This window comes from Epinephelus moara, chromosome 2 (genome assembly GCF_006386435.1).
Source record: "Epinephelus moara isolate mb chromosome 2, YSFRI_EMoa_1.0, whole genome shotgun sequence".
Classification (NCBI taxonomy): domain Eukaryota; kingdom Metazoa; phylum Chordata; class Actinopteri; order Perciformes; family Serranidae; genus Epinephelus; species Epinephelus moara.
The window spans coordinates 5,172,717-5,194,771 of NC_065507.1; the positions used below are offsets into that span (position 1 = coordinate 5,172,717).

At 40.8% G+C, this 22,055-nt stretch overlaps 2 protein-coding genes across 2 annotated transcripts in view; both read left to right on the top strand.

The window, feature by feature from the left end:
* Positions 1 to 4,168: 4,168 nt before the first annotated feature.
* LOC126404115 (coatomer subunit delta) lies at positions 4,169 to 16,103 on the top strand. The gene is made up of 10 exons (XM_050067122.1): positions 4,169 to 4,338; positions 5,611 to 5,874; positions 8,930 to 9,109; positions 9,257 to 9,462; positions 9,665 to 9,826; positions 10,153 to 10,318; positions 11,293 to 11,440; positions 11,596 to 11,704; positions 12,892 to 13,096; positions 14,387 to 16,103. The coding sequence occupies exons 1-10, from the start codon at positions 4,336 to 4,338 to the stop codon at positions 14,474 to 14,476; spliced, it is 1,533 nt and encodes a 510-aa protein (XP_049923079.1). The 5' UTR covers positions 4,169 to 4,335; the 3' UTR covers positions 14,477 to 16,103.
* Positions 16,104 to 21,047: 4,944 nt separating this feature from the next.
* phldb1b (pleckstrin homology-like domain, family B, member 1b) overlaps positions 21,048 to 22,055 on the top strand; it is a 164,546-nt gene continuing 163,538 nt past the window's right edge. Inside the window, exon 1 of the mRNA XM_050066795.1 lies at positions 21,048 to 21,309. Coding sequence (XP_049922752.1) covers positions 21,283 to 21,309 — 27 coding nt within the window. The 5' untranslated portion in view covers positions 21,048 to 21,282. The remainder of the gene's footprint in view (positions 21,310 to 22,055) is intronic.

Here is a 22,055-nt window from a genome sequence, read left to right on the forward strand (position 1 = left end):
ACAGAATTTAATTGACTCATCAAGGCCGTACCAACGCACCTCTCATCTCAGCCAAAAACACACAACTGCATTCTCAGTCCTCATCCCATGTACACATGCTTTTTATGAACGGATATCATTTTCTTGACAAAAGATGTTTAAACAAATTAATTTGATCCATCTCAACAAATGATTTATACCCTGTCCAATCTTCTAGAAATAATATTTTTAACCTATTTGACCAATCAACAGTATCCAAGTTGAGAAAAACACCCAAAACAAAAGAAATCCACGACAAAATAATGAGTTATTTTTACCTTTCCAATGAATTTAAGACTAGGATCTGGTTTTGAGAACAATGTGTGTTTTCTGCAGTGATGACAGAATATTTATTTATTTCATGCTCTCATACACAGTTATTCTGGTGACAATCTAGAGAGTGACTATGTAGGAAAACCACAATAATGCCTGTTTTAGATCATAAGAGTCTTTTTGGTGTGTCATTAACAGATAAAAAACTGGACCTGATGATCAATGATTTGCTTATTTTAAATGTATATAAAACCCCACCTATCTTTATTGGCTACTATAATGAAATTCAACTTTACACCAAGTCCCTTAAATTAATACACTTCTAATGTGCAAAATACCTCTATAGATTAATCAGTAATAAATAAATATTTAAAATCGCTTATTCAGCCTTATTATATATTTTTTATTTTTGTTTACATTATGTTTAATAATGATTACTTTATGGTTAATTTAAATTTTATTATGCTTAATTTATCCTATTATGTGCCTGTTTTGTTTTAATGGTTAAAATGGTTTCAGACCATCACAGCCACATGTAACGTTGGTGGGCGGGAGCAGGCAATGTTGCCCGTTTCATAAAACTGCAATTCGGTTATAAAAGCAAGTAAAATATGAAACGATTCTGCTCAGTTTCGTTGCCGAATACTAGTAAAACTGTCCCTTGTTAAAGAGTTACCATCCAGTGTGTTTGGAGGTGTAATAGGTTAACAGTTTGGGCTGCAAGGTTAATCAGATAAAAAGGGACACAGAGCTTTGAATGGATATTTAGGGAAACTTTCCCTGCTTCCGTAATGTTAACAAAAGATTTACACTCTATATTACCGTAGTTTAATAAGCTAGCAGGTGAACACGGTGCTCAAAACGGTCTAATTTCACAGTCATTTGCTTTTTCATGCTCGTATCTGTCAAAGATCAACAAACCGCTCATTCCTTCCTAACCGACCAATAGAAACCCGAGCTCTGTGACTGACATGAGGATGAACCAATCACCGCGCTCAAAATCACGCCGTATGCGGAAATGGCGCTGTTCACCCACAGCGAGCAGTGAAGGTGCTCCATGCATGCTGCAAACCACCCAGGCAGTTTGGTTAAAACCTACCGGAGAGGCTGCTTCCTCCGACATGTCTGTGATCCGGTTCACTCCGGTGATGTAGCACGACCCAGCAGTCCTCTTAGCTTCACTCAGAGACCATTAAAAACACGAAATCCTTGAAAGTAGTCAGGGCGCTCCTCTCATACTACTCCCCTATGAATGAACACGGAACCTGTGATGTCATTGGGCCGGTTAGAGGTCATTTCCTTGTTGCGTCTGTCAGTTTCCTCTTGAGTAAGCTTTGAGCCCGGTGAAGAAATAAGAAGAATATGGGTTTGGTGTGTGGTGCGGGTTTTTCTATTTTTCTGTAGCTGTGATAAAGTCCTATAATTGTCAAAATGAAAACTGCCACCATCAGAGCTAAACACACGTGGACCATTAGACGTGTTCTTTATAAGTCATGACGTGATGATGTGGCCTTAATAAACATAATAAACGTAAGCTTTGGACTTGTCTGTCAGGTACCACACCTATCTACAACCTCCATGGGAAAGTGTTGCCAAAAGGGGTGGACAGGACAATTCAGACAGTCTTTAGGGAGGGAGTGGAGGCAAGTTTCACAGAATACAGCATTGTCTCTATACGCCTCGTTTACTCGGATATATGTGGGGGGGTGAAATGTGTCAAAACCTTCCATTCACACTGAAGAAACAGCTGACAGTGTGGCTCCATTCTCATCACTCACACTTCAAATAATGACATCTGCTGACCAAACAGAGTCACTGCAACACTGTGAGTTCTGTAGTTTGGAGGAGCTTTGGATGAAAGAAGATCCATCCTTCCATTTTCATCTGCTTATCCGGGACCCCAAAGCACCCCAGACATCCCTCTCCACAGCAACAATTTCCAGCTCCTCCTGGGGGAGCCCAAGGCGTTTCAGATTAAACTGAGATCTTTAAAGATGTTTCATGCTGTCTTTAAACAAAATCACCTGTCCCCAGGTTTGCATAGTTTAAGTTAATACATTATTCTGGGAATCTGCAACATATAAGCACAAACTGAAAAATGTAATAAAGGTCTTATGACTAGATTTCAACACATGGATCCTCTTCAAGACATGGCTTCAAGCTCAAGCAGCATAGGGCCTAACTCATGTCAGCTGATACTGTGCTTTACTGGTGCATAAACTTCATAATTACAGGTGTCAAAAAAATAACTTAAAATTAAAGGGATAGTTTGGATTTTTTGAAGTCAGGTTGCATGGGGTACTCATCGAAGGTCAGTGTATTACATACAGTAGATGTCAGCTGGCACACCCCCAGGAGCAGGCAGGAGTCTGACAGAGAAGCTAAACAATATACTGAAGTGGAGGGGTCAGCAACAAAACATATTTAACCCACCTAAAAGAAATCACTATCACCTTAAGTGTGTGTTATATTGAGAGTTTTTACTTAATGTCAGATGGCCTGTTTTGACAGGAAAGCCGTTAATGGTTTCAGTTCCCCGTCTATTTCTCGTCAAAGCCAGACTCCATTGAGAAAAACAGTAATTTTAGCATGTTGAACACAGGAGCTGTTGGTCTGCGGCTGCTTTGATCGGTTAGTTTGTGTTACTGTGTGACTTTGGTGACTTTGAGTTTGATATCGCAGACAAATTTGACCAATTTTAGCAACAGTAACAAACTAAGACACTTTAAATTTGGAAATATTTGTTTGAGGACATTGGGGTTTGATTGTTGCAGCATTTCACACAGGCCAATTAGGTGTTGCAAACTGTTCCTACAGACACAAAGGACATTCGTAGCTTGGAGTGAGGAGCCAGGGAAATACATACAGAATCACAGAATGAACAAATCACAGTTTAGTTTTCAGGCATTGAAATGAACAGTTATGAACAGTTTTAGACTTGAACAATGACTTCTGACCTATAGAGTTACAAAACACGGAACAAATGTATTGTTTGTAATTTTGTTCTTGCACGACGATGTTCAGGCATTGAAGCTTTAGACTTTATTATACACTTGAAATAAAATAAACCCAATGTGCCCACATGAAGACATAATTTAGTTCAAAACTACTTTCTTTTCTTAGTTTTTTTATACTTATCAGATCCTACTAATCCCAAATAACTAGGTGAAATAAAAAATGCATAGCAAGCAAAAGCTCTGGTCTCAGGAGGATATTACAGTGTAATCTATCTGTCTGTACGGACTGCCTACAGTATTAATGTTTTAGCCTCTTTACATCGGCTCCCTGTTTGTTTAAGGATTGACTTTAAAATCTTATTGATTACTTTTAAGGCTCTTCATGGACCTGTTAGTCCCTTAGGAACCTCTGCGAGTTTGAGATCCTCAGGCAGAGGTCTTGTGCTTGTCCCAGAGTCCAGGCTGAGGACCAAAGGGGACAGAGCTTTTGCAACCATCTTGATTTTAGTTTTAACCTTCCTTATTTCATCTTTTACTAGACGACATTTTATCACATGTTATTTCTTTTATTCTCCCTGTGTTTTAAATGTTTTTAGTTTTAGTGTACAGCACTTTGGAAGGTGCTTCATAAAAAAAAGTTCATTATTATTATTAAGGCCATGTAACCCTGCACTATAAGATAATCATAATAATAACTATGTAGGTGTCTGTCATATTGCACATGATGGTGATAAATTCTAATGATCACGATGATTTAAGTTTAATAACTTCCACAGCCCTGTTCACCATCACCTGATAATGTCAACAGGAGTAGTACACGCCTGTGGAAGTGGTGCGAGTAACATATTTATGCAACAGAGCCAACATTTTGGGGCCCACGTCACTGGTTTCCACAGTGGGCAGTTCTTTCGCTACTTCCGGTGGAGACGTGGCTCTGTACTGCTGCCATATTGACGCTAGCTAGCTAACAATCACACAACTTGAAGACAGCTGTACACTCGCACCTTGCTATTCCACAGTGACTAGAGATCACCAAATCAAGAAACACCAGAGACGGAAGATCGTCGTACCATAGAGAGAGACCAAAATGGTGAGTGACAGTCGAACAATCAAGTTATTTCCTTTGCTTTGATCGGGCCTAGCAATTATCATAACACTGGCTAACATGGCTAAAGCTAGCTACCAGCTAGCTAGGTCCTCCAAGAGCGAAATAATGGGAAAGTCAAACGTTGCTTTCCACTGGGCTGACAGCGCTGACCTTATGTTGAGTTGCGAAAATAAAGTAAATGACTTGTCGTTTTATTATTTGGAGTTAAATATCAGGTGAGTAGGCGGCACTGAGTGTGCAGACATTGCTGACGTTAACTAGCTTGACAAGCTAGCGCTAGCTCCTGTCATTAGCCGGATCCGAGCTAACGTTACCTGCTGTCATATTGTCTCCAACCAGGTAACACTGAATACTGTCCTTTAATAAACCATAGCCATGTATACATTTGTGTTATCATTATGACTGGGCAGCTGCTACAACACATATTCAGTACTGTCAACGTTAACCTCCATATCATGCAAGTTCAGGTCCATCGCAATCGATGTCTTTCATTTCTAACTTCAACCATTGTCAACGTGGAATCAATACACTTCCTTCATTCATTCCCCAGACTGAAACAAAGAGTGCACTCATATTACGCCTACTTATATTAACATAAACTTACATTTTAATTAAGTTAATTTACTGGAAATGTATCGTACCTGTCCACACAGCCGTTGTCTCTAGTGTGTCACCAAACTCCATTCAAAACTTTGGTGATTCAAAGTTAGTTTAGCTCTTCAGCAGATATACACACATCGTAAACACGACTTAGTGTCTTCAGATCCATCACTTCACACCATTGTTAAATTCGGCATGCATGGCATCTCTGCAGCAGCAATTATTTTATGAAAATGTCAGGTTATAAAGCAAGTGTCCAGCTACTCTTACAGTCTTCTTCCACCAACACTCAACACAGTAGGTTGTCTTAAGAAGTGCCAACCAGCACTATAAGTTGTACTACTAGCTGAGTGGGTTATGTGAATGCTGAATCCACCACTCAGTTTTGTCTAACACTAAATACAGTGATGTTTAACTCTGCAGTACTTGCTCTCCCTAGGAAGATGCAAACATTAGTGCCAATTCTGGTTACTGCAGGTTGAAGTGAAGGGAACTGTCAGCTTAATTTGTGCATTAAGTTCCTCCAGTACTATAACTCACTTTTGCCTTTCAGTAACATTTTCATGCTCAAACAAATTATGCATGTACACTGTGTTATTATATTAATAAAGCTCTGCAGGCATTGTAACAGTCAGGTTTTCTCCTCACCTCCAGGTGCTGTTGGCAGCGGCGGTGTGCACCAAGGCCGGCAAGGCCATTGTATCGCGGCAGTTTGTGGAAATGACCCGGACGCGCATCGAGGGTCTTCTGGCTGCATTCCCTAAACTCATGAACACGGGCAAGCAGCACACCTTTGTGGAAACAGACAGTGTTCGCTATGTGTACCAGCCGCTGGAGAAACTGTACATGGTCCTCATCACCACCAAGAACAGCAACATTCTGGAGGACTTGGAGACACTCAGACTCTTCTCCCGAGTGGTAAGGAAACATGGAGCTGACTTTATGTTTCTGTCTGTAAAATTAAATTACATCCATCATCTGTCTGATGTAAAGTTAACATTTTACACTGCAGTATAGGGGACTGGTAGTATCTTAAATGACTTCTCTGTAGCTGTAGGTCCATATGAGTTACTTCTAAATGAATCCAAATAACTGCATGTAGTAGATGTATACTTGAAACCTTTCAGCCTCTGTCACCAGCTTCTTGTCATCTCCTTTTGAGTCTTGAGTTTTTTTAACATGCACTGACAGTCGCAGTCTTCAGCATCTCTGTGTGTATCAACAGCCTGTCAATGAAGGAATGGGATTGTGGATAGCCAACAGTATTTGAAGCTAAAAACAGAATGGATTACAGTCTCCTTCTTTGATAATCTAGTAGAAATTTATAGGTACAACCATTTATGAACATTTTATTATTTCCTCATCCTAATTTCAAATGTAGCTGTCATGCAGTGGCTGACAACCACAGATCACATTAAACTAAAGAAAAGCAAATGTACAAGTTTGAGGCAGAGCCATGTTCAGTGCTGGGCCTCGTTATTGCATTTCACAACTGTAAGTGATTTTGTATTGAATTAGGAAAATATTATTTGGGAAGTAAACAGAGAATTGGATGAGAAAAGCTAACTAATTGTTATATCTCTAGTAGGGATTCAAATCAATTAATTTATAAGCCCAATATCACAAATCCCAATTTGCCTCACAGGGCTTTACAGCTTATAACATTCCTCTGTTCTCAGACCCTCACAGCGGATAAGGAAAAACTCCCCCAATAAAAAACATTTAACGGGTGGTAGAAACCTCAGGAAGAGCAACTAAGGAGGGATCCCTCTTCCAATAGATGTCATACAGAACAGATCAACATATTGAACTCAGAGTAATCCATATGACAAAATGATTCATAGACAGAGAGAGAGACAGAGAGGGGGATGTGCATGATTAGTCGATTCAATGTTGCTACCCTTACAAGTCGGTGAGAGAAATACTACTTCAGGGTGTCTGCAGGTCCTTGAAAAGTCTTAAAATATTTTAAATTCAATTGTATAACAATAAGGCCTTAAAAGTTGTTAAATAGTCTTCGATTTGAATTTGTGAGGTTGTAACTGCTGTAAACAATTTATCTAATTTAATGTCTACAGCTTTTAGTGAAAGTGAGTGAAGCCTTTCTGTGTAAAAGTCCACATTTCTAATGTTACAAATCTTCAATAAACTATAATACTGTCATTTTATTTTGTACTTGCACCTGTTGGCAAAATGTAGATTAACTTAACTCACTCTAATAACCATATTCCTACAAAACACCTACCCCTGCACAAGACCACATACGCTATACACTTTTTACCTGCAATGCTTAGATAAGTAAAACATGATTTGTCCAAAAATCTCTCCTAAATTTGGTTAAAAGGTGTCTTGAAAGGGTCTTTAAAAGCATGTAGACACCCTGTAGTTGGTTAAACTTATAATTTAAATGAGTGTACACATTTAAATGATATATTAACACATATTCTGAAGACTATTATTATCTTTTTAAACATAAGATAGGCTGTTTGCTATGTGGTTGCGTCATCACTAAAAATGATGTTGTAATAATCGGGCACGTTTCCTTAAGATTTATTTTCCTAAAGAATGTTGCTTTCAATTAAGGTTAGTAGTTAACTTTTATTTTGTGAGCTGCTGTCATGTCTTGTGGGATAATGTGCAATAAGGGATGCATGATAATATCGGTATCATACCAATAAACATGAACTACTAGAATCAGCCAACATGCTTTTTCTTATTTTAGACATTGAATGAATTTTACACACATTGAAAAGCACTGTATTTCATGTCTCCATCTGCTGGTGGGCCATCATGATAAGTGTATGCATGTATAATATGATGTTAATTCCACAACAGAGGAGACTTAATGCTCATTAAAATAAGGTGGGGAAAAAAATGGATTTTTTGGTATCGTTATTGGTTATCAGTCAAATGAGTTGTTGCATATCGGCAAAAAAAAAATCCAATATCGTGCATCCCTAAAGTGCAGTGTTCATAGGGCACGGTGCAAAGTGCCACAGCAGCATTTAAAACCTCATTTGATTATTGAAAAATGTGATCAGCCATCTCAAATGGCTTTTACAGTATTTTTTGAGACAGTGTTTAACTTTATAGATTGATTTGTTCCCTGAGTGTTTTCTTGGTTTTAGATCAGTCGACTAGTCTGAGTTTAAAGTTCTGTTTACACATCAGGGAAATTAGTCATCAGGAACATCCCTAATCTCTGCATAGCATCAGATAAAACAGAGTTTCACTTCCTGTATAGCCTGGAGTATTTAGCTTGCTCAAAATAAATCAGTTCAAGTCAATCTGTTGGCTGACCATAATTCCATCATGTCAAAAAAACAATGTCGTTCTCATGTATCCCCTTTATTTTCTGGTATATGTGAGTGCTGTCCAAGTAATCTGATACCCCTTGTAAGTTATTTCCCTTTTGTGTATCACATATAAACAGGAAGAAAATCTAAGTGGCGTGCAGCATGTGTTTGGCTGTTTTGAGTGGTCAGCCACTAAAACTTTACATACACATACTATAGAGGAAATACCCGTGTGGAAATGGGGTCAGGGCACTTGCGTGATTCATGTCCTTTTCCTCAGTATGGAAGGACTTAAATTACAATCCAAAAGGGACATAAGATTGTAATTGTGAGTAACCTAAAGTTATGTGATATAAGTGATGACTAGTTGTGACTAGAGGTTTGAACATCAAGCTCTGTTATCAATACTGTGCAGACTTTAAACAGGTGAAAGGTGCATTTATGTCACAAAAATAATGAGAATGCTTTAAAAAAAAGTCGTTTACTAGTGTTTTTATTTGTGATCAGATCACTGGAGTTGTCAGTCGTCGAGCTTTTAGCTCAGACTGTCTTGTAGAAATAATTTTTCTGTCACCTCTCTAAGGGTTCACATCTCTTACTCACCGCATGTGCCAAATGTTGGACTGCCTGCTGTGGTTCAGATGTCTGATATTCGTTTTTCTTCCCTGCCGTTCCAGATCCCAGAATACTGTCGTGTGCTCGAGGAGAGCGAAATATCAGAGCACTGTTTTGACCTGATCTTTGCCTTCGATGAGATCGTGGCGCTCGGCTACAGAGAGAACGTCAACCTGGCTCAGATTCGCACCTTCACAGAGATGGACTCCCACGAGGAGAAGGTTTTCCGTGCTGTCAGAGAGGTGAGATCACGCGCATTCTACTGATCCCCATGGAGAAATCCAAGTCTGCTATTTTTTATCTCTCAACGCTGCAGTTTGCAAATGAATTACTGTATTTATCTCAGTGTTTCTGTCATTTAATTCAAAACAAACTTTAAATGTCTACAGACTCAGGAAAGAGAGGCCAAGGCAGAGATGAGGAGGAAGGCCAAGGAGCTGCAGCAGGCTAGGAGGGACGCTGAGCGCTCTGGGAAGAAGGTGCCAGCTTTTGGCGGTTTTGGCAGCGCCGGCATGACCAGTGTCTCCTCAGGGTCCATCATCACAGACACCATCGTCGAGCCTGAGAAGCCCAAGATCACACCAGCTCCAGTCAGGTACAAGAAATACATGTGTGAAATCCTTTTGGATCTGAACATATCTTTTTGCTGTCATATTATGTTGGAGGATGGTGCACGGGGACTTTTGTGGCCATTCATTGCAGTTGTTGTAATTGGAAATTAAATTAAATGTGTTTAGAAGTTCTTTTTAATGTTTGTAGATCACTGTTCAAAGAATGTGATTTTTCTTTTCTTTCAGACCAAGTGGACCCAGTAAGGCTCTGAAACTGGGTGCTAAAGGGAAAGAGGTGGACAACTTTGTTGACAAGCTCAAGTCCGAGGGTGAAACCATCATGCCCACCACAGGAAAGAGGGGCTCAGATGTATCCAAAGTTCTACCACCACCAGTCAACGTGGAGAGGTACACACACATCACAGTCTACATCACTGATTATTGTTTATCTGGGAGTTGTGTTGTGAGTTGTGTATTTATAAGGACCTCAATGCTGATTGAACTCAAACAAAACAGTGTACACTAACATCCTACATATCTTTTCCTTCGTAATGTTCTGACCTCATCAGCTATTCTCTACTTTTTCTTTTGATTTCAGTAAATTGAATTTTAATAATTGAAAACACTTCCTGTACCACACTAAAATGATATGGACTTGAGTGCAACATTAGCTGCTTTTAGTCTTCTGTCATCTGTCGGGACTCACAGCATGACTGGATGTGTTTCCTCTCCAGTGTACATCTGCGTGTGGAGGAGAAGATCTCGCTGACTTGCGGTCGTGACGGCGGCCTACAGAACATGGAGGTGCTGGGCATGGTGACGCTCCGAGTCACTGACGATAAGAACGGACGTATCCGCCTCGTCATCAACAATAATGACAACAAAGGATTGCAGCTGCAGGTAGGTTGACCGCATATTAGAAACTTGCTGGAGACAGTGTTCTGCCATACGACAGTATAGCTTCTGTAAATTAGTCCTTTTGAGATTTCTCAGGGTTTTTGGGCCTGAAACGCCTGATTTCTCTGCAGCTTTTTGAAAAAAATGCAATGTGTTTAGGCATTATTTGCAGTGAAATTGCATGGGCAAATGAAAACTGCAAAAATAGTTGCGATACTGTCTCGGAAACAGAACCTATTATTTTAAACATTCAGTGTTTCCCACAGAATCTATTTGTGATGGTGGGGGCGCTGGGCATCATGATCGCTGATGATTAGCTGTAGCTGTTGCTACCAATCGACACAGTGCTGAGGGACCATCTCCGTGACCCTCTCCTCCTGCCCGGTTAGCAGGAGCTAGCGCAGCAGCAGCTAACATCCAACACTGAACCATTAAATGGTCCCAACAAGCTCACTCTGACACAGACACTTGTCTCTGTTGTCAAGCCTGTTAACAACCGTTGGGTAATGTTAGCCGTTTGATGCTAACAGTTAGCCCTGTCACTGTGTGTGTGTGAGTCTGTCCCAGGCTCAGAGCTCCGGTCCTGCAGCTGTAGTCTCCTGATAAATAGAGGAAGAAAGAGAGTGGGCCAAGGAGGCGCTAAAGGAATCAATACGCTGCACGCAGCTCTGCAATGAGATAAAATTTTACCCGTTTTAAATTTTAAAAGTCTGAAGGAATTCCCAGGGATTGGCTGAATTTGTGTTAATTATTATGGTTGCAGCATCGTAACATCCTGGAGGGGCTGGTAAATATATAAATAATGTTTTAATTAGAGAGATTAGGCAACTAAAACACCTGTCACTAAAAAGACATCTCTTTAAAACCGTTGCCCTTTCATTTTCAGTATTTTAAATGACCTGAACTGTAATGTACACATGCATCACCCCGTGACTTATGACAGCTGTATTGACAATTGTATTTCTGTCTCTGCTCAGACACATCCCAATGTTGACAAGAAGATGTTCACAGCTGAGTCTGTGATTGGCCTGAAGAACCCAGAGAAGTCCTTCCCTCTCAACAATGATGTTGGTGTACTGAAGTGGAGACTACAGACCACAGACGAGTCCCTCATACCTCTAACCAGTAAGCACCGGTACATGTACCTCATCTGGAGCGAAGCCAGTTTGATATGATGCTGCTGTTCATGTGATAATGAGAGCATTGTGTATATTGTTATTCACTGTCACTTATCTGACTCTAATGTGACTGATAATATGAGTGTCTTGTTCCTTCCACAGTAAACTGCTGGCCTTCAGAGAGCGGTACTGGCTGTGATGTCAACATTGAATACGAGCTGCAGGAGGAGAGCCTCGAGCTCAACGACGTGGTCATCAGCATCCCTGTACCGTAAGTATATCCACTAAGTAACTTTATATTAACTGCATTATTGATGGACAAAAGTGACCGCCCTGAGACCTGAGATCAACATAAATTAGTTTTAATTTGAAGTCACTCTTCAACATTATCAACAAACCCTCATGTCAGTCTGAACCTCGTAAAGGAAGTTGTCAGTTGTCAGTGTGTAACTTCATCAGGTAAACAGGGTGTGGCTGAAATTAGGTCCACTTAATAACAAAAGACACTTCCCTGGATAAATAAAGGTATTCTTTTGAACAGTTTAGGGCGGCAGTAGCTCAGTCCAGCACACATTGAAACTTTCAATACGAGGCTTTCGGTTCATTGCACATTACAAACTGAATGATTTGTTAAACTATCCTGTTACATTTTGGAAGATAGAACATACAGCTTAAACTTGCGCTCAACAACCCCTGAGCAGAAGAATGAGCCGCTGCGCAGCCACAGACTCTTAAACAACCAAGCCAGCAGCACACACAGTCTATGGATGCAAAGCACAAACCCCTAACCCAGGGAGCGAGAGCTGCTATAGAGTCTCATTCAGCAGCTAACATTATCACAAAGCCACACCCACAGCAGTAAGCAGTAACTGCTGGTGGGCCGGGTAGCCAATTCAGCCAGAAAGACTGAAGGGTACGTTGGTGACGGCTATTTAGCTTATCTTTATTCATGTATTTATTAAACTGAAAGAGCTCAGAGAGCTCAGGGGACGTAGCAAACTCACTGCTGACACACAGTGGGCAAAAGAAACAACACTGATACTATGTGCTCTAATGTCAGTAGTAACGTAGTTTTTATATAGTAGGACACAGAAATGGTTAAAAACAGTTGGACGGTCTAACTCCAGTTCAGTACCACACATTTCTGTCTTTTCACGTTTCAACAAGTATATATGAACTTGTATTGTGATCAGAAAGAAATCACAGACTTTGCTTTACCCAAACTTTAATTAGCCTACTTCAACCAGACTGTAATTCCTTCTTTATATAAAAAAGCCCAAATCATGTTAGTTTTCATGCAATTAAAAATTTGGAAATCAATGAAATTTCTCTGGCAGTTTTTTCCCCAGACTGAAAATTTACCAAACCATGACTCAGCTGTATCAAACAGAGCTATGAATTTTGTGAACCATTACACATTAGTATTGACATGTTTTCTGTTTTCCTGTTCCTGTGCAGGTCTGGTGTGGGAGCTCCTGTGATTGGTGATCTGGATGGAGAGTACAAACACGACAGCAGGCGAAACATTCTGGAGTGGTGCCTACCTGTCATCGATGCCAACAACAAGACCGGCAGCCTGGAGTTCAGCATCGCCGGACAGCCCAACGACTTTTTCCCCATCGCTGTGTCCTTTGTGTCCAAGCGCAACTACTGCGACATCCAGGTGGGTCACTGAAAACAAGCGTTTCCTGTCACGGTCTCTGTGTGTGATCGGAGTCCGGAGCCACTGAGTCCAGATCACATATGCTTAGGTACCATGTATTAGGTGCTTTATGAGACCAATACATACAGACATGCCAAACTGAGTTTAAGATTGTTCAGAAACTGTCTACGTTGCATAGTTTGTCCACCAGAGAGCACCAACAAGTTGACTCACACTGTAAAATGGTAAGTCAGCATGTGTGTTGGTCACAATAAATCTGAGGGATCCAAGTCAGGATTAACGACGTCAGTATCACTTAATTTTGAGTTTGATAGCCCAGCACCCATTAGCCGCTGACTAGCAGGTTCTTTTTTAGGAAACAAAAGAACAAGTGCAGCGATGAGAAATAAAAGAGGCCTTTCCTTTTAGCTCAGCACTTCACTGACCTGGTGAACTTCAGCACGCTAAAAGTGCTATCCATGTAGAGGTGGTAAAATTTTAATGTTTTATGATGTAAATGTCTTGCCTTTGATTTTCTGTTGACATGTTGACAGTTAGCCGGCTAGCTGTTGGTCAGCTAAAGTTAGCCTTGGCCGCTCTGCACGGTGCACCTCCGGAATTGGGTGATAGCTAGCTAGTGGCAGCGCTCACCCTCTTGTCTCCCCCCTGGTTGCGCTGCTTAGCTCCCAGATCTCCTGGACCTTGTTGTTTTCACATTTACGGCCACTGTTCTTCTTTGAATTAGCTCCTAACTTTTAACAGCTACTTTTTAAATCTCCCACAGTAGATTTCATGCATAACATGTCATCCAAATGTCACACCTGTCCTGCTGCCTGTCTGTTTTTTTTTATACAGATACCATTTTGGCCCTGTTGCTACCTACCGTGGTGGCTCAAAGGCGAGACCACTGTGTCCACCATTACGTGATTGTACCTTTAAATAAAGCACAGGCAGCATGGCTGTTGGGTCAGGATAGCGTTAGAAGCAGTAATTGGTGAATGAGCAGTGCTGCTAGCTAACGTTAGCTCCCACCAGACCCGGCTGGTGTGAAGTGCAAGTAGCAAAACCTATAGACCATCATGCGTAACTGGCCAAAAATGTTCTCAGTGGTTAATTGATTACTGGATAATTGTTGACATTGACTTTGACATTGTGATTTCTAAACGTCGGGCTGAAGGCCGGGCTGAAGAAATGTTGTGGATAGATAGAACTGTATGAAGCGTAGCTGTGCAGGTAAAGGTCCCTCCAGACTGTGCTCAGTAATGTTCTGAAACATGCTGTTAATTTCCTGTCTTTCTCTTTTTCTTCCAGGTTACCAAAGTGACTCACGTAGACGGTGACAGCTCTGTTAGATTCTCCTCAGAAACCTCCTTTGTTGTTGACAAATATGAAATCCTGTAAAAAATATTCAAAGAAAACGACAAAATCAAAAAAAAATCACCAACAAAAAAAGTCCAAATCTATGCTACAGAGAAAGATTGAAGATTTCTTGCCTGCCCACCCTGTATACTATTTCAGAGACTGTGTACATCGACAGGACTACGTCAGCCCTCTGGCAAAGCCTCTTCCTGTGGTGGAGCAGAGCAGCGGTGGTGTATTTATGTTTGTATGAGAGAGGATCATCTATATATAGAGTTAATTGAACAGGAAAAACCCAGACAAACACATTAAAGAAAACTACACTGATGCTGTTGTGTTCGCCAAGCAGAACTGTAAAGAGGACTTGGGACTAAGTAGAGGATGACTGCGGGGGTGCGGGAGAGGCCGGCAGCCGTCTCCTCGTCAATCTATCAGTAAAACCCTGCCAGGAGGTAGAGAGGGGAGAACAGGGACCACTGAAGAGGCCGCTGTATCAGTCTCCACTAGAATGAGCGCTGCTAGTTTAGCATCCCTCCGAGCATCACGCATCCTCCACCCTTTCTTCTTCTTCAGTCACATTACAGCGAATCATCGATAAAGCCGATCTTGAATGGGGTTCTTGCTTTCTTTCTTTTCAGATTTCCTTATCCATAATAATAACTGCAGAGTCGTAGCTGTCTCAGTCATTATAAGCCTGTCACTCTTTAATCGTAAAACTATTGTGATTTGCTCTCTTGATATCTCACTTGAGACGATTGAGTTTTTCTTTTCGGAGTTTTTGTAGAGAGGTAACACTTCGCTGAAAAGCAACATATGGCTCTGTGCTCAGTATACTGTCTGTACTGTCTGCAGTCATCATCAGCAAAACTGTCCTTTTTATTTTTAACTGGTATTTTTTACTGTTTGCTGTATAATTTGTCATTGTTTACCACTAATCTGGATAATTGAAATTCGACCGTGACGAGCAGGACTTTGTAAGGAGCTCTCAGCTGCAGGGCAACTCACCCACCAGTAAATACGTTTGACTGTTGCATCTGTTGAATTTTCTTCTTATCATATTTTGTAACACCATTGCAGCCACTCCTCACTTTGTCCGAAAGAGACGCCATGTTTCACTCTGGTCCATTTATGTCCAACGATCAGCCCTCAGATATCGGAAGTACTTTGAACACGGCCCAGAAACAACATCCAAGCCCTTAATCCAACGTCCCACAAGGCGTTAGAGATCTGAGATGGTGGATGTGTGTTGGCATGATGGTGTAAATCCACACACATAGACACACATACACACACAGCAGGGATCAGAGACCGCCAGCGTGATATACGACCCACTCCCCCTCACATCCAAGGTAAGCAGAGAGCCCACCAGAGCCCTGGCAGTAAACTCTGCTGTCCCCTGTTCATCCACCGAGTCATCCTTTACTTACATTCTCATAGTGCATCAACATTATTCAAGATATAACATTTGTCTTTCATGTTATTGTTTTTTTTTTTTTTTTCATTTGTACTCCCCAAATTTCAACTTAGCAATGGTTGTGTGGATGTGGGGTTGAAAATGACTAGATTGAGCATTTTTAACTAAATTACTGAAGGGGAATCTTAACATTCCAGTGTACAATTAGAAAAAAAGAATCTTTAATGGAATAAAATGTATTATTGAAAATGTCAGTCTGACTTGGGTCTTTGTGTCGGTGACTAGCTCGGCTTTATTAGCAGTGAAGAAATTTAAAGAGTGACGTGTCCTGTTGCTTGTCAGAAAGATTTAGTTTTATATTTCAATGGCATTTATTATTGTATTGATTACAATTAAATTGATTAAAAGTAGAATATTACATAAAACAGAGGCAGAGGTAGCCCATGACAGTGAGACACGCAAATACATGCACAAATTTGGCACAAACATCCACTTGACCTGATTTGAATTTGGGGGTCAAAGGTCACTGTGACCTTGTCTGTCTCATTCATGTGAACGATATATGTCAAGAACGCCTTGAGGGAATTTTTTTCAAATGTGGCACAAACATCAAAGATGAACTGATTTGATTTTGGTGGTCATAGGTCAAAGGCCACTGTGACCGTGTGTTTGTCTCTCCCTCAGGAACGTGATATTCAAAACACGCCATCAGGGAATCTCTTTCAAATTGGCACAAATGTCCAATTTGACTCAACGATGACCTGATTTGAATTTGGGGGTCATAGGGTAAAGGTCAAGGTCATTTTGTTGCCATCCGTCTCGTTCTCGTGAACACAAAATTTCTACAACACCTTGAGGGAATTTTTTTCAAATGTGGCACAAACGTCCACTTGGACTCAAAGATGAGCTGATTTGATTTTGGTGGTCATAGGTCAAAGGCCGCTGTGACTGTGTGTTTGTCTCTCCCTCAGGAACGTGATATTTAAAACACGCCATCAGGGAATCTCTTTCAAATTTGGCACAAATGTCCAATTTGACTCAATGATGACCTGATTTGAATATGGGGGTCAGAAGGTAAAGGTCAGGGTCATTTTGTCGCCATCCGTCTCATTCTCGTGAACACAATATTTCCAGAACACCTTGAGGGAATTTCCTCAAATTTGGCACAAACCTCCAATTGGACTCGACAGTGACTTGATTGAATTTTGGGGGTTATACGTTAAAATCAAAGTCACTCCAATGTCGTCCGTCTGTTGAGTACGAAATCTCAAGAACTCTTTGAGGGAAATTTCCTCAAATTTGGCACAAACATCGGCTTGGACTTAAAACTCACGTTTTTTGGCCAAGACTCAAATTCGTATACTAATTATGACAAAACATAATGCAAATGTCTAACAGGATGGAATTAGAAATTGATGACTTTTTATATCCAAAAGGTCAAAGGTCAATTTCACTGTGACATCATAATATTCCAAAAAAAAATTACTGGCCATTACTCACTGTCATATCTCAGGGAACAGAAGGGGAGACATTTGATCAGATACACTAATCTTGGGTGTCCACCTTTTTCTTTTTAATCATACATAACATGTCCTTCCTGCATGAACTCAGTGTAAATCTGAGGTATTTCAAATCGCTGTATCTTACGTGATGACTAACCACACTTAATCTTTACTAAAACTCTCAGACTGACTCATCCTGTCGGGTCATGTGAGGCCTCATTCATTAGCATGAACTGTGCGGGTCACAGCAGCCAGACTAAACATGGAGCAGTGAGCAGCAGGTTGTATTTCTACATGCATGACTCATGTCTGAACTCTATTGTACCACCAAAGCACAGGCGCCTTCAGTAACTCACAGTGGTTCCCAACCTTTTTATGTTGTAACCCTCAGTCCTTGTGACCCCATGTTACCAGTTACATGTCAAAGACCTATGAGCGGTTCAACCTAAAACTGTGATAGCAAATAGTGTCTTAGATTATCCAACATTTCACAAATTAAAGTCCAGTGTGTCATTCATTCATACCTATGTTTCCATTAGTGGTTAACCACCTGAAACCAGTTGTGTTTTCATCCTAGAATGAGCCGTTTATATCTACATTCAAGTTTTACGTTGGCCACCGTCGTTCTTCTAAACACACAGGAGAAGTTTCAGTTGGTTGCAATCTGTAATCTCACCACTAGATGGCACTAAACCCTACACTCTTTAAGATTGAGGCCTCATTATGCTCAAGATACAGACTGGGCCCTCTGTCCATACTCTGCGTTCATTTCGTTGATATTTGTGCACGTTCCCTGACAGCTTGTGGGTATGAAACGGAGCAGTGCCACTGGAGATCATGGAGGCAACGTAGCACAGTTCCATCGAGATATTACCATAGGGGACAACGAAGAAATTTAAATAATGGCAGAATGGAATGAAACAGTAATTTAGTGTTTTGTGAAACTTTTGTCTCTGCCCTTTAGTGCCATCTGTTGGCTGCATCTGTGCCATTTACACTGTAAAATTAACCAAAATTCACCTAAAACGCCCACCCAGGGTATACTCAAAGCAAACTGAAAGCTGTAATGAACTGAAATCACTGTAGGTGCTCCTGTCACTGAGTTATGATACATTTCAGCACACTGAAATTAAAGATTGTCTTTTATATTCTATCTTTGCCTGAATATTTTGTAAAAGAAAAGACACGACAGATGACCAGACCTTGGAGGAATTAGCTGGACAACACCATGGGACCATAGCATGAAGCCTCACATAGTCCAAATTCAAACAATACCACAGAAAATAAACGTTTTCCATGTTTTTCTAAGGTTTTGTCCAGGCACTTTCCAAAAAAAGAGGGGAAAGTAGTACAATTAATGTGTTAATGAATGTCTATTTATGAGCTTGTTGTGTATAAAAACATTTCTAGAAAAACTAATTTTGAAAAGAACGTATATTTTTCCCTTTATGATAACGGAGGAGCCCTTTATTTATCATTTATGTACATGTATGACAGATTATGGGGCCTGTAATCTGTTCAAAAGTGCACTTGAGGTCAGGAGTGTCATTGACTACAACACCAATAAGCCATTGGGCCAGTTGCTGCCTATTGATTGGCTCTGTAAACAAAGCAGGCTCTTATTGGCTATTGTAGGCCATAGGGACGCCATGGAAGCTCCTATTGGCTCAACTGATGTGTCAATAAAAGGTCAGAGTTCAGCCACCATTTTTAAATCAGAGGAATCAACTAGTTGTGTACAATAAGAAGAGATGTAATGATGGATGTAATAATGTGTTTGGACGAAATATTTCACTGGAATTAGATCGTCTGGAGCTTTTGGGAGTGTGTGAGCAGAGTTTTTGTCTCTAAATTAACAGCAACTTTTTGAATTGTCGGTAGTGTTTCTCTGAAGAACGTGTCTTCTCTGACTGAACAGGTGACTGCTGTGAACTAAGATGGGCTTATACAGTTTAAGCACTTTTTGTGTGTTTGTGTTTGCGGCACCCATGGGGTCAAAGGTCAAACAAACCCTTCTTCAAACATCAAAGGACGCATTAGGTCACATTAGGTCTCATTTGTGGCATTACATGAAAATTTTGCCCTCTTGTGCACGGGCGTCTCTAGACGTTGAGGACATTAGAGGCTCAGATGTTATTTATTGCACTCTGGCGTCTTATTAACTAGGGCTGCCCCCGACTAAGAGTGTTCCTAGTCGACCAATAGTCGTCATGTAGGTCCATCAGTGGACTAGTCTCCTGCATGTTTCTGATATGAATGTAATAATTAAATGATATATTTTGGTGGTTTGAGTTGAAGGTGTGAGAAAGAATAGTATCAGTAACATTGTTAACACTGTGCTACATTACAGAGAAATACAAACCGTACTAATGAACCTTCATTAATATAGGCCTATATTTTATCTACAAGTGCACGTCACACACTGAGCGAGCCGCCTGTTAATGACGCTGTGGGCTAATGGGCATGTAGCTACTTCCATGTTTCAGATGATACGTCATGTTTGTAGTCGACCAATGAAGATGAGTTTACATATCACCTTGGGTTCGTCCTTCACCTTCTCAAAATGATCCCACACTTTGGATTTCCTGCCCGACATGTTATTAACTAGCCTGTGGAATAACCGCAGGTACCAGCCCTGGAAATTAACCTGACTCCTGTCTGACTGCTGAGCGTGGACACTTCCTGTGTCTGTCCTTTCAAATTAAAGTCACACATGGTCCAGTCATATAGGTTTGGATTTATTTCGACAAGGCGCAGCTCCTAACAGAGTTTCACTTTTTTTTTTCTTCTGTGACTTAGTGACCGATGAAATCTTGCTGACTAATGACCTTTCTGGTCGACTAATATTTGGTTGACCATTAGGGGACAGCTCTAATATTTACCCTTAAAAACAGTATTTTTTCCTCCCAGATTAATAACAAATTGTGATTTTAAAAATATTAATTTTTGTTTGGAATTAGCATTGAGTAGAAACAAAATACTTTGCAACTGCTATCAATAAAAGTTAAGAATTTTGAGGTGCTTTTACTTGAGTATTTCCATTTGAAGCTACTCTGTACTTCTGCTCCTCTACATCTCAGATGGAAACATGGTACCTTTTGCTCCATCATCTTCAGGCCCTTTTCCTTTTATATTATTTTGAAACTGTAAAAGATTAATCTTGCTTAAAATATTGAAGAAATGTGTCACTGTTAACTTCATGCCTTTTTGAGGTCAGTTCATCTTCTACTTAACTACTCACTGTAAATTAAATTTTGATCAGGGGCGCTCAAACTTTTGCAGCCACTCTACACTGCAGTGATCATCCCTGACACATACATGGCTTGTTGTATTTAAATGTAAATGATGTGTAGCATGTCGCAGCACAGAGTGAGGTTAAGTCTCTTCATACAGATGAACTCTGTGAGACAGGAACAGCCATGGAGATGAGACGAGTCAGATGTTGAGCTGAGACACTGCGGCCCAACAGATGGGTAACTGCTGGGAGATGAACAGTGTGAAGGGGGGAGGCAGGGCTGTAAAGGGTCACAGGGGGCGAGTTCAAGAGAGCTTACCAGCACCCATATTTGGACTGTGGGATGTTGTTGGAGGAGGGGGGTGTTAATAGCAGCCCTCCAGTCATAAAAAGAGGGTGTGTCTGTTTTCCGAATGAATGAGCAGGCTGATTATCTTTGTGAAGGGTCTCAGAGGAGGGAGAGGGAGAGGGGAGAGCAGGGCCACGCTGGAGCAGACACTGTTGTCTTTGGCATGTTAAACACACAGTCGGCAGACGGACGCTTCACACCGCAGAGCACACGGTCACTGGGTTTGGATGTTTTGACCGGATCTGGAGTCAGAGGATTGACCAGCTGGAGTTTGGTTACACTGAAGTGAATGGAGAGTGGAGTTGGAAAAGTTTGGTGACGTCTCAGAGTTGATACCTGGATTCAAGGATGATGCTGAAGAAAGTGAGATTCAAGGTAGGAAAATGCACTTTGTGTGTGTCACAGTCAAACTCATCATGTTTAGTCTGTCTCATGGTGACTAAGCTGTCAGACACTATATCATCACAGCCGATATACGGTGTGTTTTATTTAGAAATCCTGTTCAGAATTATTATTAAACTTCAAGAAAGCTCCGACCTGTTCAGATATAAAATTGTTTTTCTACCAGAAAGACTGTAGAGGTGCCTCAAAGTTTTTTTCTCCCACTAATATGTGACATTTCCACGGAGTAAACTCATCTTGAGATAACACAGCAGTGACTCAACAAGCAAATTTCAGCTGTATGAAATCTTTTCCGGTTGATCTAAACACTGAGTGTCTGGCGGCTCCTTGCTGCTAAAATCCTCTGGCCCACAGGAAGTGATGCTGTCTGGGCCAGATCTGCCTTGTAAAAGAGATTGTTGATCTCAGTGGAACTTACCTGGTTGAATATGGGTTCAATAAAATAAAATAACCACACAAATCCCTGTTAACATAGAAGACGAATACCTCAGCCTGCCATCAACGATAAAAAAAACAATCTAACCATCTCTGTGTCTAGTTTAATAATTGTTGAATGACTCTTAATCCACCTGTGGACATTTAAATATATGCACGTGCATTGTGTGTGATTGCTTTTAAGAAACCCACTCTCAGATAGTCGGTGAACAAAGCTGTGTTGGCTCTTTAGCAGCAGTTCAAAGGGAAACGCTGCTGCTCAGTGTGTGTGTGTGTGTGTGTGT

Coding starts and splice junctions, on each gene's coding strand:
- LOC126404115 (XM_050067122.1), top strand. Junction 5,875..8,929: donor TCAGACTCTTCTCCCGAGTG/GTAAGGAAACAT, acceptor CTGCCGTTCCAG/ATCCCAGAATACTGTCGTGT. Junction 9,827..10,152: donor CCACCAGTCAACGTGGAGAG/GTACACACACAT, acceptor TTTCCTCTCCAG/TGTACATCTGCGTGTGGAGG.